The sequence below is a fragment of the Lissotriton helveticus genome, chromosome 4_1 (genome assembly GCF_964261635.1).
Source record: "Lissotriton helveticus chromosome 4_1, aLisHel1.1, whole genome shotgun sequence".
Classification (NCBI taxonomy): Eukaryota; Metazoa; Chordata; class Amphibia; order Caudata; family Salamandridae; genus Lissotriton; species Lissotriton helveticus.
The window spans coordinates 31,372,849-31,389,604 of NC_136063.1; the positions used below are offsets into that span (position 1 = coordinate 31,372,849).

At 45.5% G+C, this 16,756-nt stretch overlaps 1 protein-coding gene across 1 annotated transcript in view; it reads left to right on the plus strand.

Annotated features, from left to right (window-relative positions):
• LOC144827831 (uromodulin-like) overlaps positions 1-16,756 on the plus strand; it is a 242,742-nt gene that overhangs the window by 154,743 nt on the left and 71,243 nt on the right. The window contains exon 3 of the mRNA XM_078685997.1: positions 12,987-13,088. Within this exon, the coding sequence (XP_078542123.1) occupies positions 12,987-13,088 (102 nt within the window). The remainder of the gene's footprint in view (positions 1-12,986; positions 13,089-16,756) is intronic.

The window sequence follows — 16,756 nt, forward strand, 5'->3', positions numbered from 1 at the left end:
ACACACCAGAATTTCACTGCACTGCTCATACAGGGTGTGTGCAGAACACACCAGAAGTTCCCCTGCACTGCTCTTACAGGGGGTGCACAGACCACACTAGGAATTCACCTGCACCGCTCTTACAGGGTGTGTGCAGAACACACCAGGAGTTCATCTGCAGTGCTCTCATTGGGGGTGTGCAGGACACACCAGGAGTTCTTCTGCAGTGCTCTTACTAGGGGTGTGCAGAAAACACCAGGAAGTAACCAGTGGTACTCTTACAGGGGGTGTGCAAAAGACTCCAGAGGTTCACCAGCGGTGCTCTTACAGGGGCTGTACAGAGCACACCAGGACTTCACTGCAGTGCTCTTACTGGTGGTGTGTAGAACACACATGGAGTTCACTGCGGTACTCCTACAGGGGCTGTGCAGAACACATCAGGAACTCATCTGCCGTGCTCTTACAGAGGGTGTACAGAAGATTCCAGAAGTTCATCAGCAGTGCTCTTTCAGGGGGTGTACAGAGAATACCAGGACTTCACTGCAGTGCTCTTACTGGTGGTGTGTAGAACACACATGTAGTTCACTGCGGTACTCCTACAGGGGCTGTGCAGAACACATCAGGAGCTCATCTGCAGTGCTCTTACAGGTGGTGTGCAGAACACACCAGGACTTCACTAGCAGTGCTCTTACAGGGGGTGTACAGAGCATACCAGGAATTCACTGCAGTGCTCTTACAGGTGGTGTGAAGAACACACATAGAGTTCACTATGGTGCTCTTACAGGGGCGTGCAGAACACACTAGGAGTTCACCAGCAGCGTTCTTAAAGGGGGTGTGCAAAACACAAATGGAGTTCACTGCAACGCCCTTACAGAGGTGTGCAGAACACACCAGGAGTTCACCAGCATTTCCCCTACAGGGGGTGTGCAGAACACAAATGGAGTTAATAGTAATGCCCTTAAAGAGGTGTGTACTGTAGGAGAGTAGGATCTGCTTACTATGGTTACCCCCACTTGTTGCTGGTGTTTCAATGTTTTTGCGACTTTAGTCTGGCTGGGCCCCTGCTATCCAGGACCCCAGCCTGGCTGCTTTCTCTATAAATTGATTGCATGTACTTTAGGTACACTCCAGTTTGGTTACTGAGGTACCCTTGTGAGTCCCTAGTATATGGTACACTATGCTCTAAGGGCATAGGTACCCCACAGGCCTACCAGGGGCTGAAGCATGAATTATGCTACCCCTGGGAAGCCTTCCAAAATGATACCACAGGACTGCTACTGCAGCCTGGGTAAGGTGGTACATGCACCCCTTACTAAGATATAGGTTACCTATATCTACCTTTAAATCACTGACACATATATTATAGACCTATCGCTCACTCCTATAGCAGGCCTTATCAATCCTGAAGGCAGAGTGCTTGGTTTTTGTGTGAGAGGGTGCCCATGCATGATCAGGATCCCTCTGCAGCTTTCGGAGCCCCATCTCTGAGGCTGTTCTGTGATGCAGCCAGACCATATACTCTTAAGTGCATTATAACCTTGCGGTAAATGCTAACTTTGGAATGGCTGCATGGAAACATGTTGTGTTTGGTGTCAAGCACCTTGGAATCCTACCCCCCCCCCCCGCCAGTCCTGGCGGCGGGGGTAGAATTCAACCCTTCTAGAGGGAGAGACATGTACACACTAGTCTAACCGATAATAGTTTAAAAGAGCCCTGGCATCACAAAATGGATGCTGCAGCCACAGACACGAGTCTGGCCTCCTGCTGCTGAATGAAACCCTGGCAGGGGAGGCCTGGACATTAGGTTTCCTGTCACAGGGAGGTGTAACCGCCTCCCAGACAGGCTTTTGTGTATTGGAGCTGGGTGGGTGCACTCTGAAAGTCTGCACTGTGGGCACATTTGGTGTCCCTGTGCCTAGTCTAAATGTGGTGTTATCCCTATTGATAAACAGATTGTTAGAATTCTCTGTTTCTCATAAGGGCTAGTATTAGGAAATACCGCTTCGATGTAAGTAATTTTTTGAGCTATCCAGAATGGAATTTGTTCACGTTTTGTGGGCATTTTACCCATGACTGCGTGTAAAGTCTGTGGAGTAATTTGTAGATTATTCCCCTGGTGAGAGGTTTGCTGTGGAATAACTAAAGGTGTTTGGACTGTGAAAGTTCGCATGACATATTGAACCAATTGTCTGTAAATTTTGATTAGCTCTTGAGTTGAGCAAGTAGTTCTACATCTGACATGTCTTCAATGCCAGGATGAGGTGTTTAGCCGGCTAAAATCAGCCATGTTGCTCCTGGTCTACCTAGTGGACCGAGCCTGGCAATGTCATTCTAATGTTTTTAGGCGCCTTTAAACCAGAGATCATGCTCCTGGTATGTGAGCGGAATATCTATATCCTCGAAAGTAATATATTCCTCATGTGGTTCATCTTCTTTGTAGAACTGAATCAATCTTGTTGCTGGATTTAATTCTGGGAATACTATCCATGAGTAGAATATCTCTGTCTGGTGAGATTTGTGTGTGTCTATCATAAAAACTGCTCCACCACCTCTTGGTGTTAGGCCATGTTTTATAAGTTTTAGAGTGATGGCTCTCCTTAAATTTGGAGGGATGATGATAGCATCATCGTCGGTTTCATTAAAACCTATATAATTAAAAGCTTTTGCAACTTGGTCGGTTACAGCTCCACCAGTTCCGGTGTTGTCCTCGGACATTGTTTAATGAAATATGCAGAACAAGTTTCAAGGGAACAAAGATAAGGTGCACAATATTTTGGAACACTGGATCCTTTAACGTGGAACAAAACAAACAGCTAATACATAGGATTTTTCGTCCTTCTCAGCTATGGCGGATCTGAGAAAAGTACAGCTGAGTTACTTCAGTATCTATCGTTAAATTAGTGCCTTACTAAACCGTTGGGCGCCATGTAGTGTAGTTCCTATATCCCTGATAGGCTCTGAGCATTGGAATAATATACACTATAGATTTGACATAGGACTGAGGTCTGTATGTCTCTATCGAGTACATTAAACCTAATTACTTGTGTGTGCCAGCTAACTCAGAGGTCACTAAATACTTCTCGAATATACAAGAAGGGATTTGTTTCTGACAACCGCATATACATGACAACTTTGTTTCCCTTAGAATCGGAACAGTTTCAGAATCGTGGAAACAATAGATAACAGTTTCACCCATTTAACCGTGCATGCTTTGTTTCTACAGAGTTTCACAGAAATAGAGAGATGGCTGTTTCAATAAAAAGGGTTTATTGAACAGTCTCATTTCTCATGCAAGAGATATAAGCTGCTACAATCGTCAGACAGAATGCTAAATATAATACGTACAGCGTTAGCAGTAATATAAAATAGTACTGCAATAGCATGATTTGTAGCTATGACATATATTCATAAAATACATACATAAATAACACAGGCTAAAATGTAAATACTCATCTGATGCTTCTAGCTAGTTCTACCCCAGTGTACCTAACCTAAATGGAGTACGAGGTAAGAAGTAGGTGCTGTTTTCTAAAGTATAGCTAGCTATAGTTTAGTTTTGCCAAGAGTTGCCAAGAGTCTCTCTAGGTTCTAGTCTGCTCCATACTTTAGAATGTGCGAGGTTGGAATCTCTTTCCGAGTCTCAATCTCTAACACCCCACAAGGGGAGTCAGAACACTGGAGCTGGATTATCTGCGAGGAGGATGACAGCGTCTGGTAAGTGCAACATGCTAGGACTTGACTTTCTTCCGAACTTGTCTTGGCGAGTCGGGCAAGTATGCATCTGCTCCTTGCCGTGATTTGCCATGGCAAGTGAAGGTATATTTATACCTTGAAAGTGTTTAGGAATGCCAGTATTGACGTAAAAGTCAGGCAGAAGAACGTCATGAATGAACCCCTAAGGAACAGATGTTCATGCATAATAAATGAGTTCTTGGAGAAATCAATAATCCAAGCAAGGGGAAGTCCTAACGGCTTAAGAGTCTGGTTTTCCAAGAACTCGTTGAGACGTTGAAGGACGGATGTAGGTGACCATTCCTGATTTGGCTAGCATGGATAATGCATAAATAAGGGTAGGATGTCTTTGCCTAAATAAGGACAATGTGGATTGTGCCTATATTAGGGCGTAAATCGGGGAACCTATATACGGTATCTAAACCGACACACAACAGGAAGTGTAACCACCTCCCAGACATGCTTTTGTGTATTGGGGCTGTGTGGGTGCACTCTGAGAGTGCCTTGAAAGTCTGCACTGGGGACACATTTGGTGTCCTTGTGCACATCCCAGTTCAAACCAGTTGCAGTGGCTACCAGCCCCAGCTCTGGTGCGAAACTGGACAAAGGAAATGGGTTTAACCACCCCTTTTTCCTGACCCTCCTACAGGTGGGTCCCAAGAGTATGTCCAACCTCTTTTTTTAGTATAAGTAAGGGAACACTGGCAACAGGACTTTAGATTACACCTGTATGAAACTCTGAAACTGAATCCTGGAACTTCGATGCTCTACCAAAGACTAGAGGACGGAGGAATCTCCCTTTGGGTCAAGGAGTGACTCCCATGTTCAATCAGGCACCAATGAAGCATTTACCGGTCTGTATCTCTGAAGCTCCCGCCGGACTCCAAAGTTTTTGCAGCCCAGGAAGAGGATTTCCAGACTTCTGAAAGGCCGTCCCGAGTCCACCCGCAGCCCTTACGAGTGACGTGGAACCGGAACCCCTTGACAGCGTGCACATTTGCTAGTGCATCTACTTTCCAAGCTTTCCCAAATTTGTGCATTCGGTTACTCATAGCTCAGGCCCCGTGCACCATCTGCACCAAAGATTGTGGGCCTACACTCCACGAGTGTTCCATGAGCCTGCTTCTTGCATTTCACCTTGAGGCTCCTTCACAATCCCTGATCCGTTGACTGGTGGGTCCACTCGAAGGTAACTCTACTTGTCTTTGGAATTCCCTGGTTGCATCAGACGTGCCCTGACTCTCTACCAATTGGTGAGTTCCTCAGACCTTGCTGGTCTGCACCAAAGCCAATCTCTGCTTTCTGTGTGGGTTGCTGTTGCCAAGGCTTTTTGGGTCCAATCCGGAAAAGGACCCTGCAGCACTCTACATCAGGCATGGGACAGCTCGATTCCAGAACCTGGTTGTCATCAACACCTCCTGGGCCTCATGGCCAAAGCGTCAAGCTACACCTCTTTCACCTGAAATCACCCGACATCGGTGGGCATTCGACTATCGTGCCCCTTGTCACTGGCAAGTAACCCAGACTCTGTCCCCTCTTGTTTCAGGTTCTTCTCATCTCCGATCCAGGCTTGGATCACACCGTACACTTTCCACTTGGACGCCAGTAGCACTTTACAGCAGATCGCCATTGAAAACAACGACAAAACCCGACACCAAAAGACACATATGCACCCGGCTTCCCTAGGTGAGGTAACTCAAGTACTCCGGTGCTCCCAAGGGTGTTGGCTCTAGAACCCCCTAGTTCTAAAGGGGTTTGCTCCAAGTCCTATTCTGAGTGTCCTTTATCTTTAAAATCCCAAATGCGACTTTCCCCATAGAAGTTAATAATGATTTGCGGCTGTGTTCACACACTACATGTGTCCCCCGTGGGTCCCCTAGGTCACTACCTTGGGGGGTTCCTGGTGGCCCGAGCGGTTCTGAAGGCTCTAGGCCTTCTGTCTATGCAAGTCGTGGTTTATATACCAATTTCCTAATATATGGTTTGGTACGCCCCTCGGTCTCAACGTATATTGTGCTAATTTACTTGTTGAGTTTACTGGATGTACTTTTGCCCCTGGCCTCATAAAGAGACTAGAGGGATGTGTTTAAAATAAATACATATATTTTATATATATACCTGGTGTGGTTCTCCTTTCACTTGGTCATTCACGAGATTATAGACTGGTAAAACAAGCTGCTTTACATTCCTCCAAGACTCCTCCTGAAGGCTGCTCTCCGCAGCTACCACTAGGATAGCTTTCTATTAAGGTTGTCTTTAACCTACCATCAATAAGGGTTGTTTTGACTGGTGCAACGTGCCCACTAGAATAGTGCACAACATATGGCAGGCCAACTTCTCACATGTACAACACATCAGGAGTTCACCAGCAGTGCTCTTGCAGGTGGTGTGCAGAACACACATGGAGTTCGCTGTGGTGCTCTGACAGGGGTGTGTATGTATGTATGTATGTATGTATAAAATATTTTATAACGCGCTCTGCTACTACAGAGTATCCTGGCGCGATATGTGAACTACAACAGAGCCAAACCAGAGGGAGAAGAAAAGCAACTAGATACTGAGTTTGAAAAGGTAGGTTTTTAACCCCTTCTTAAATTCTGTCAGAGTGGCTGATGCTCGCAAAGAGAGCGGCAGGGCGTTCCAAGATCGGGCTGCTTGAACAGAAATAGACTGGCCACCCAATCTCACATATTTGATTTTAGGCGTGAACATCAGAAGGAGATTAGCTGATCGGAGTGCACGGCGAGGGGTATAGAAGGTGAACCTCTTGTGCAAATATTGAGGGCCTTGTTGGTGCAAGGCACGAAAGGCCAGGACCAGAGATTTGAATACAATGCGATGGGCCACTGGAAGCCAATGGAGCTTTCGACGATGCACAGAAGCGCTAGTTCTTCTCGGAAGATGGAATAGGAGTCGAACCGCCGCATTCTGAATAATCTGCATTCGGTTGATGAGATATTTTGGGAGACCGCTAAAGAGGGCATTGGCGTAATCCAGCCTTGATAGGATCAGAGCACGCAGCACCGTCTCTTTTGCTTCCCTATGGAGCAATGGAAGGAACCTTTTTAGTGACTTGAGGGTCGAAAAACAGGTCGCCGGGTGTGCAGAACACAAATGGTGTACACTGCGATGCCCTTACAGAGGTGTGCAGGACAGGAGTTCACCAGCAGTGCTCTTGCAGGTGGTGTGCAGAACACACCAGGAGTTCATCTGCAGTGCTCTTACAGGGGCTGGGCAGAACACACCAGGAAATAACCAGCAGTATTCTTACAGGAGATGTGCGGAAGAATCCAGAAGTTCACCAGCTGTGCTCTTACAGGGGTTGTACAGAGCACACATGGAGTTCACTGAGGTGCTCTTACCGGTGGTGTGCAGAACACACATGGAGTTCACTGTTGTGCTCTTACAGGGGTGTGCCCACCACACCAGGAGTTCATCTGCAGTGCTTTCACTGGGGGTGTGCAGAATACACCAGGAGTTCTTCTGCAGTGCTCTTACTGGGGATGTGCAGAACACACCAGGAATTAACTAGTGGTACTCTTACAGGGGGTGTGCAAAAGACTCCAGATGTTCACAAGCAAAGCTCTTACAGGGGTTGTACAGCGCACACATGGAGTTCACTGTGGTGCTCTTATAGGAGGTGTGCAGAACACACCAGGAGTTCACCAGCAATGTCAGGGACTACAGGCATGGGAGACCACACTCATACCCCTTTGCCTAACTGTAAACATATATGATTTCATGTATGTATATGAATGATGTGTGGTGTGGTGCTGGATGGCCAGACAGATCTGAGCAGAGGGGGTGCAAATTAGGAGATAATCACGTCTTGATACACAGATGTGAGCAGGCACAACACATAATTGACCTGCGAGTCATAATACCCGCTGGCACTTGTGCTTTCAAGCTATTGCATCCCACTTTTCACACATGCAAGGAATACGAATGGCCACAGAATTAAAAGCTGCCATTGCAAAAGCAGTGTGGAGGACTGCACCGAGGCACAGTGTTGGTGTGTTTAGCAGCAGAGCTGCATAGGTGCCATAGTAGTCAGGCTGCATCGAGGCACAGTGTTCCTGTGTTTGGGAGCAGTGGTAAAGGTGCCATAGTAACCAGGCTGCAACAAGGCACATTGTTGGTGTATTTAGCAACAGTGCCCTAAAGGTGACATAGTAATCAGGCTGCACCGAGGCACAGTGTTGCTGAGTTTGGCAGCAGTGCTTGAAAGGTGAAATAGTAATCAGGATGCACCTAAACAACATGTTTGTATGTTTAGCAACAGTGCCAAAAAATTTCCATAGTAATCAGGCTTCCCGAAGCACAGTGTTGCTGTGTTTGGCAGAAGAGCTGTATAGGTGCCATAGTAGTCATGATGCATCGAGGCACAGTGTTGCTGTGTTTAGGAGCAGTGGTAAAGGTGCCATAGTAGTCAGGCTGCACTGAGGCACAGTGTTGCTGTGTTTGGCAGCAGTGCTGTAAAGGTGCAATAGTAATCAGGATGCACCTAAACAACATGTTTGTATGTTTAGAAACAGCACCATAAAGTTTCCATAGTAGTCAGGCTGCCCCGCGGCACAGTGTTTGAATGTTTAGAAACAGTTCCATATATGTGCCATTGTAATCAGGCTGCACGGAGGCACAGTGTTGATGAGTTTAGCAGCAACACCGTAAAGGTGCAATAGTAATCAGCTTAAACTGATGCACAGGGTTGGCATTTTTATCAGCAGTGCTTGAAAGGTGCCATATAGACCAGGCTGCAACGAGGCACATTGTTGGTGTATTTAGCAGCAGTGCCATAAAGATGCCATAGTAATTAGGCTGCAGTGAGGCACAGTCTTCATGTGTTTAGCAGCAGTGCTGTAAAGGTACCATAGTAATCAGGCTGCACCGAGGCATAGTGTTGGCATGTTTAGTAGCAGTGCCGTGAATGTGCCATAGTAGTCAGGCTGCACCGAGGCACAGTGTTGCTGTGTTTGGCAGCAGTGCTGTAAAGGTGCAATAGTAATCAGGATGCACCTAAACAACAGGATTGTATGTTTAGCAACAGCGCCATAAAGTTTCCATAGTAGTCAGGCTGCCCCGCCGCACAGTGTTAGAATGTTTAGCAACAGTTCCATAAAGGTGCCATAGTAACCAGGCTGCACCGAGCCACAGTGTTGGCGTGTTTAGCAGCAGTACCATAAAGATGCCATAGTAATTAGGCTGCAGTGAGGCACAGTCTTTGAGTGCTTAGCAGCAGTGCTGTAAAGGTACCATAGTAATCAGGCTGCCCCGAGGCACAGTGTTGGCGTGTTTAGCAGCAGCGCCATAAAGATGCCATAGTAATTAGGCTGCAGTGAGGCACAGTCTTTGAGTGCTTAGCAGCAGTGCTGTAAAGGTACCATAATAATCAGGCTGCACCGAGGCACAGTGTTGGCATGTTTAGTAGCAGTGCCGTGAATGTGCCATAGTAATCAGGCTGCCCCGCGGCACAGTGTTGGTGTGTTTGGCAGCAGTGCCAGACTGGTTCCATAGTAATCAGGGTGCACCAAAGCATAGTGTTGCTGTGTTTGGCAGCAGTGCTGTAAAGATGCCATAGTAATTAGGCTGCAGTGAGGCACAGTCTTTGAGTGCTTAGCAGCAGTGCTGTAAAGGTACCATAGTAATCAGGCTGCACCGAGGCACAGTGTTGCTGTGTTTGGCAGCAGTGCTGTAAAGGTGCAATAGTAATCAGGATGCACCTAAACAACATGTTTGTATGTTTAGCAACAGTGCCAAAAAATTTCCATAGTAATCAGGCTTCCCGGAGCACAGTGTTGCTGTGTTTGGCAGAAGAGCTGTGTAGGTGCCATAGTAGTCAGGCTGCATCGAGGCACAGTGTTGCTCTGTTTGGGAGCAGTGGTAAAGGTGCCATAGTAGTCAGGCTGCACCGAGGCACAGTGTTGCTGTGTTTGGCAGCAGTGCTGTAAAGGTGCAATAGTAATCAGGATGCACCTAAACAACATGTTTGTATGTTTAGCAACAGTGCCAAAAAATTTCCATAGTAATCAGGCTTCCCAAAGCACAGTGTTGCTGTGTTTGGCAGAAGAGCTGTGTAGGTGCCATAGTAGTCAGGCTGCATCGAGGCACAGTGTTGCTGTGTTTGGGAGCAGTGGTAAAGGTGCCATAGTAGTCAGACTGCACCGAGGCACAGTGTTGCTGTGCTTGGCAGCAGTGCTGTAAAGGTGCAATAGTAATCAGGATGCACCTAAACAACATGTTTGTATGTTTAGAAACAGCACCATAAAGTTTCCATAGTAGTCAGGCTGCCCCGCGGCACAGTGTTTGTATGTTTAGAAACAGTTCCATATATGTGCCATTGTAATCAGGCTGCACCGGGCACAGTGTTGATGAGTTTAGCAGAAACACCGTAAAGGTGCAATAGTAATCAGCTTAAACTGATGCACAGGGTTGGCATTTTTATCAGCAGTGCTTGAAAGGTGCCATATAGACCAGGCTGCAACGAGGCACATTGTTGGTGTATTTAGCAGCAGTGCCATAAAGATGCCATAGTAATTAGGCTGCAGTGAGGCACAGTCTTCATGTGTTTAGCAGCAGTGCTGTAAAGGTACCATAGTAATCAGGCTGCACCGAGGCATAGTGTTGGCATGTTTAGTAGCAGTGCCGTGAATGTGCCATAGTAGTCAGGCTGCACCGAGGCACAGTGTTGCTGTGCTTGGCAGCAGTGCTGTAAAGGTGCAATAGTAATCAGGATGCACCTAAACAACAGGATTGTATGTTTAGCAACAGCGCCATAAAGTTTCCATAGTAGTCAGGCTGCCCCGCGGCACAGTGTTTGAATGTTTAGCAACAGTTCCATAAAGGTGCCATAGTAACCAGGCTGCAACAAGGCACATTGTTGGTGTATTTAGCAGCAGTGCCCTAATGGTGACATAGTAATCAGGATGCCTTGAGGCAAAGTGTTGGTGTGTTTAGCAGCAGTGCCATAAAGATGCCATAATAATCAGGTTGCAGTGAGGCACAGTCTTTGAGTGTTTAGCAGCAGTGCCATAAAGATGCCATAGTAATCAGGCTGAACCGAGGCACAGTCTTCATGTGTTTAGCAGCAGTGCTGTAAAGGTGCCATAGTAATCAGGCTGCACTGAGGCACAGTGTTGGAGCGTTTAGCAGCAGCGCAATAAAGATGCCATAGTAATCAGGCTGCACCGAGGCACAGTGTTGGCATGTTTAGTAGCAGTGCCGTGAATGTGCCATAGAAATCAGGCTGCACCTAAGCACAGCATTGGTGTGTTTGGCAGCAGTGCCAGAAAGGTTCTATAGTAATCAGGCTGCACCGAGGCACAGTGTTGCTGTGTTTGGCAGCAGTGCTGTAAAGATGCAATAGTAATGAGGATTCACCTAAACAACATGTTTGTATGTTTAGCAACAGCGCCATAAAGTTTCCATAGTAGTCAGGCTGCCCCGCGGCACAGTGTTGGTATGATTAGCAACAGTTCCATAACGGTGACATATTAATCAGGCTGCACCGAGGCACAGTGTTGATGAGTTTAGCAGCAACACCGTAAAGGTGCAATGGTAATCAGGCTGAACTGATGCGCATTTTTAGCAGCCGTGCTTCAAAGGTGCCATAGTAACCAGGCTGCAACAAGGCACATTTTTGGTCTCATTTAGCAACAGTGCCCTAAAGGTGACATAGTAATCAGGCTGCACCGAGGCACAGTGTTGGTGTGTTTAGCAGCAGTGCCCTAAAGGTGACATAGTAATCAGGCTGCACCGAGGCACAGTGTTGGTGTGTTTAGCAGCAGTGCCCTAAAGGTGACATAGTAACCACTCTGCAACAAGGCACATTTTTGGTCTCATTTAGCAGCAGTGCCCTAAAGGTGACATAGTAATCAGGCTGCACCGAGGCACAGTGTTGGTGTGTTTAGCAGCAGTGCCCTAAAGGTGACATAGTAATCAGGCTGCACCGAGGCACAGTGTTGGTGTGTTTAGCAGCAGTGCCCTAAAGGTGACATAGTAATCAGGCTGCACCGAGGCACAGTGTTGGTGTGTTTAGCAGCAGTGCCCTAAAGGTGACATAGTAATCAGGCTGCACCGAGGCACAGTGTTGGTGTGTTTAGCAGCAGTGCCATAAAGATGCCATAGTAATCAGGCTGCACCAACTCACAGTTATGAGATATGTTGTACTGCAAAAAATAAGTCTATTAGAGCCATACCCCCCAATAGCCCCAATACCAATTACCAAATAATCAGTCAGTTGGCATTGAAGAAGTTCCTATCATTTATTCTAAATGGACTCTGCGCAGAGGAGCCTCCCCGTCCACACCCAGTCAGTGTGACAAGAAGACTGGCAGTTCAGTTCATATTCAAACAGTTCATTATATACTTTCAGTTCAACACACATAATCACTTGAAAAGGAAGAACACCACTTGGCCCCTTCGCTCCTGGAAGGAACCATATATGGCGCACATGATTAGTTCAAAGCTTAGCTATTCATTACTGGGAAGGTCAGGAAGGGTGACTCCCTTTCTGCTCATCAACTCTGAAAGCAGATGCAACCTTGGGCCTCAGAACAGTGGGAGAGTAACAGGAATTCAGCTGTCCATGTAACTCAGCTAACGGGGCCTGCTTGACTGCTGAAGGACACCACGTTACTGCTGCCTGAATCTCAGACATGTACACCAAAATGGCGTCAGTTTGGTTCTCTGTTTGAAGACAAAGAATACTACACAAGATAAGGGAAGTAGTTTCCTGAAATAATATAACTGATCATTCTAAACTATGATAAACGTGAAATAGATTAGGTATATAGATAGATACATCATGTTAACAAATATATATAACTACGTCTAATGTTGCAGAAAGGGGGGAATCGAATTCTCATTCCTTCAGATGTTTAGCAGTGTTGTTATTAAGGTGCCATAGTAATCAAGCTGCACGGAAGCACAATGTTAGTGTTTTTTAGGAGTAGTGATGTAAAGCTGCTATAGTAATCAGGCTGCACTGTGGCACAGTGTTGATGTGTTTTTCAGCAGTGCCGTAAAGGCGCTGTATTATCAGGCTGCGTTGAGGCACAGTGTTGATGTGTTTTGCAGCAGTGCCGTAAAGCGCTATATTATCTGGCTGCGCTGAGGCACAGTGTTAGTGCATTTAGAAGCTGTGCCGTAAAGGAGATATAGTAATCCGTCTGCACCATGGCACAGGTTTGGTGTGTTTAGCAGTGTTGTCATTAAGGTGCCATACTATTCACAGATTGCCTTCATAGCTTCTGATCTGTCGTTTTGTGTTGTTGCAGGTGTGCTTGAGTGTAACCCGGCGTGTGCTGATAACGAGCTGTGCACGGACAGTGCAGGGTATGCCGAGTGCAAGTGTCAACGAAGCAAATACCTAAATGCAAGTAAGTATGTAAGGTTCCTATGTTTTGATGCAGACACAGACACAGAGTGGATGAAACCCTCTGGCACATTCCTAAAGTGAGAACAGCATTATGATAACACTCTCCACAGTCACATGTGATACGTAAACACAATTGAGGCCAAAATAGTTTATATCAGTAACGTTCTACAATATGTGTATATAATGCTGATAACCTGAACAAAAAGCAGCATTTATCTATGTAGAGACACCTATCCCAGAGATGGACAGATGGCAGAGAGTGACACAATACCAGATACATAGATGACATTTTTCACACAAATTTATGAAATCATGAATCATCATCACGAGAAGACGACACGGCTACAATGCAGTAAATCTCCACCAAACAGGGGTACTTCCTCTTAACTATCTGAAGTAAGTGCTTCTTTGTTTGGTGGAGATGTCCTTCTATTGCTCTGCATCAATAATGTGCCACCTAAATCGGCAGCAAATTGCTCAGGCCTTTCGGTAAACTGTCCATCAGTGTGGGAAAAGGCGGGAAGACCTTTGCATATTACTAAGGATAACAGGGGGGGCCAAACGAGCAAAGCTTGCAGATGATTTTGTGCATTTGCATACTCAGGGTAATTAAAAGAGAGAACTCATCACTCTGCTCTCACCAGGAGAGGATGAGAAAGAAACCACTTTTCGCAGTCACCCCAGATCAGATCTACTCCAATAGATCAATAATGCATTTTACAGAAATACGTGCCGCCATTTTAGGATTGCCCACAACCGGCGTGCATCATTGAAGATTATAACTACGTTTCATCTGCCAGCCACATTTATTTTTATCTACTGCGTAACAAAAGTGGGGCATATTACCAACAACTAGCGATAATTATCGCTATGTTGGCTTAGCGGCAATATTTTTATCGCCGAGCTGCGGCGATTTTTATCGCTTAGGTACCTTGCTATTATCAAGGTTTATCTCCTAAGCGATAAAAATCGGCCGTAATGCATGAATATCTCTGAAAAGTCAGCGATATTCATGCATTACCGAGCTAATGCTCTTAGCCATGTTATCCACCTCCCATTGGATAACATGGCTAAGAACTGCTCAGGGGCAGGTGTTAGCTTTTGGAGATATTCGCGCTTAGCGCGAATATCTCCAAAAGTTGGTAATAGGAGATAGCGATGTTAGCGACTGTTTCCAGTCGCTAACATCTTGGCACGCCCACTTTGCATGTCATTAGTGATAAATTTCACTGACATGCAAAGCGGGGCCCAAGATGGTCGCTATCTCCTACTAGCTGTCGCTAACTGGTGTTAGCGACAGCTAGGTAATAGGGAGATAATTCTATCTCTGCTTTCTTGGCTTTTAAAGCCAAAAAAGCAGAGATAAACCCCCTTGATAATATGCCCCAAAGTTCCTTCTACGTTGTTCTCCTCACGTCAGGCTCTGCAGTTTTCATCCTGGGCCTGCATGGTTTTTTTTTTATTTCTTCGTCATTTGTGAGGGAGAATGGAAGTCCTGACTAAACAGCAAGTATGGTCTAGGATGAAGGTACTGTGTTTTGTTCTTCATTTCTGTGCTTACTTACACCATGTTGGAGTCATTCTTTCAACTGGGCATTTCCCATCTAGAGAGCATTATTTCACTGCGTGCCCCTGTCAGAAATTTTCATCAGTGTTACGCATGGTTACGTTGAACTTTTGCCACTCAAGTGAAGTTATGTATTGATTTTCCAATTGACTGTGACATTTCAACATGAATTGTGTTACGTTGTCACCTTGTGGGAAAAGTTGGAATTCATTTTTTATTTTAGAGATAATCTATCAGTCCATGGGTATCTTGCTTTACATAACCTAAATTTTGCATAACCTGTATCCTTTTGAATTGTTTATTGTTACAGTGCACAATGTCTGTACCTCAACACGAGGTGCCTTGCAAGAGTTTTACAGCCTGATTCATGTACGGGCCGTTTTGCGTGGCCCTAATAGCGAATCATAGCGACTCGCTATTGAGGACACGCAAAACGGCATTCATGTAGGAATTGTTAATTAATAGCGATTCCTACATGTTCTCTATTTGCGAGTAGAAAATTGCTACTCGCAAAAAAAGGAATAACTCCCCATTCATTCTTATGGGCTAAAAGGCCCATAGGAATGAATGGGGAGTATCCCTTATTTGCGAGTAGCAATTTGCTACTCGCAAATCAGATAGCGATTTTAAGGGTGCCAGGGGTGTCCAAAGGACACCCTGTAGCACCCCTAAAATGCACATTTGAACAGGTGTTGCGCACACACATGTCCAAAGGACATGTGTGTGTGCAACATGCAACTTAGAAAAATGCTTTTAAAAGCATTTTTCTGAGTTTTTGCTATTTACCGAGAGGTCTGACCTCTCGGTAAATAGCGGCCCAAAAGTGCAAAATCGCAATTTTTTCATGTGTCATGAATAGCATTTGAGGAATCTCTAATAGAGATTCCTTAAATGCTATTCCTCGCATAATTGCTAATTCTTTAATAGCGATTTTTGCATTTGGGATGATGAATACCAAATGCAAAAATCGCACTCGCAAAGGGCCAGATTCTCAGAATCTGGCCCTTTTGCGAGCGCTTTTAGCTACATGAATCAGGCTGTTAGTCCCGTCTCTACAGTGCACGTCTACAGACCACACAAGGTCGTCGTTTCTTGTTTGTTTCCCTACTCAGGGTGTGTTGCACAATGTCTGTACTTCAACATGAGGTGTCTCGCAGGGGTTTTAGTCCCGTTATTACAGTGCACATTGTCCTTACCTCCACACTAGGTGTCTTGTAAGCATTTTAGTCCCGCTACTTTAGTGCACAACACTGACCTCTCAACGAGGTATGTTTCTTTAATTACAGTGCACACTTTCACCTCATGGCTCACATGTTGCGAGGATTGTCGTCCCGCATTTCCAATGCACATTGTCTCTTGACCTCTCCACGAGGTGTGTTTGACCTCTCCGTGAGGTGTGTTTATTGGGTCTTCCCATCATCCTGTGCATAACATATGGCCTCCAGTCGAGGTGCGTCCTTACACAGACATGTCATTACACATGGCATTACATGTTTTTTACCTTCACTACAGTGCACGTTCTTACCTTACTTAAGGTGTATACTGTGGGTTGTTTGTTTTATTCTACAGTGCACATTAATGTGATCGTCTCTTGTTGTTGCCTCTGCACGTTCATATTGTTACCCACATGGGTGTATAGTTTTGGTTCTTGTCCATTAACTGTAGTGCATTGGTTTATGTTAGACTGGGCGTTTTTATTTCAACTCTGTTTTCCTTTTCATGCTGAACACTGTAGCCGAGTACTTTTTTATTATTTTTAACTCTATTGCTTATTACATTATGGAGAGGTAAGAGTTGTATGAGTTAATTCTCTTGATCTGTCATCTTCTTTTCTCCTGATGTGGATTGCTCTCTAGCATACTTACCTGGCCAGTTGGTGTACAGAGAGTACTCCTTGAGGGTTCCTCTTACTTTTCTTTATTTCTTTTTCTCATGTACATAAAGGAGGTCATGTTTATCTGTTTCTTTTAGATTTTTGGTTGCTTTCTTTCTCTCTACCTCTGCTTTGTTTCGCTCTAGTACTCGCCTCTCTATTTCATTCTTCTATCTCCTACTTCTAATTCTATATTTGAGAAAAAGAAATAAAGGAAAGAAAGAGGAAC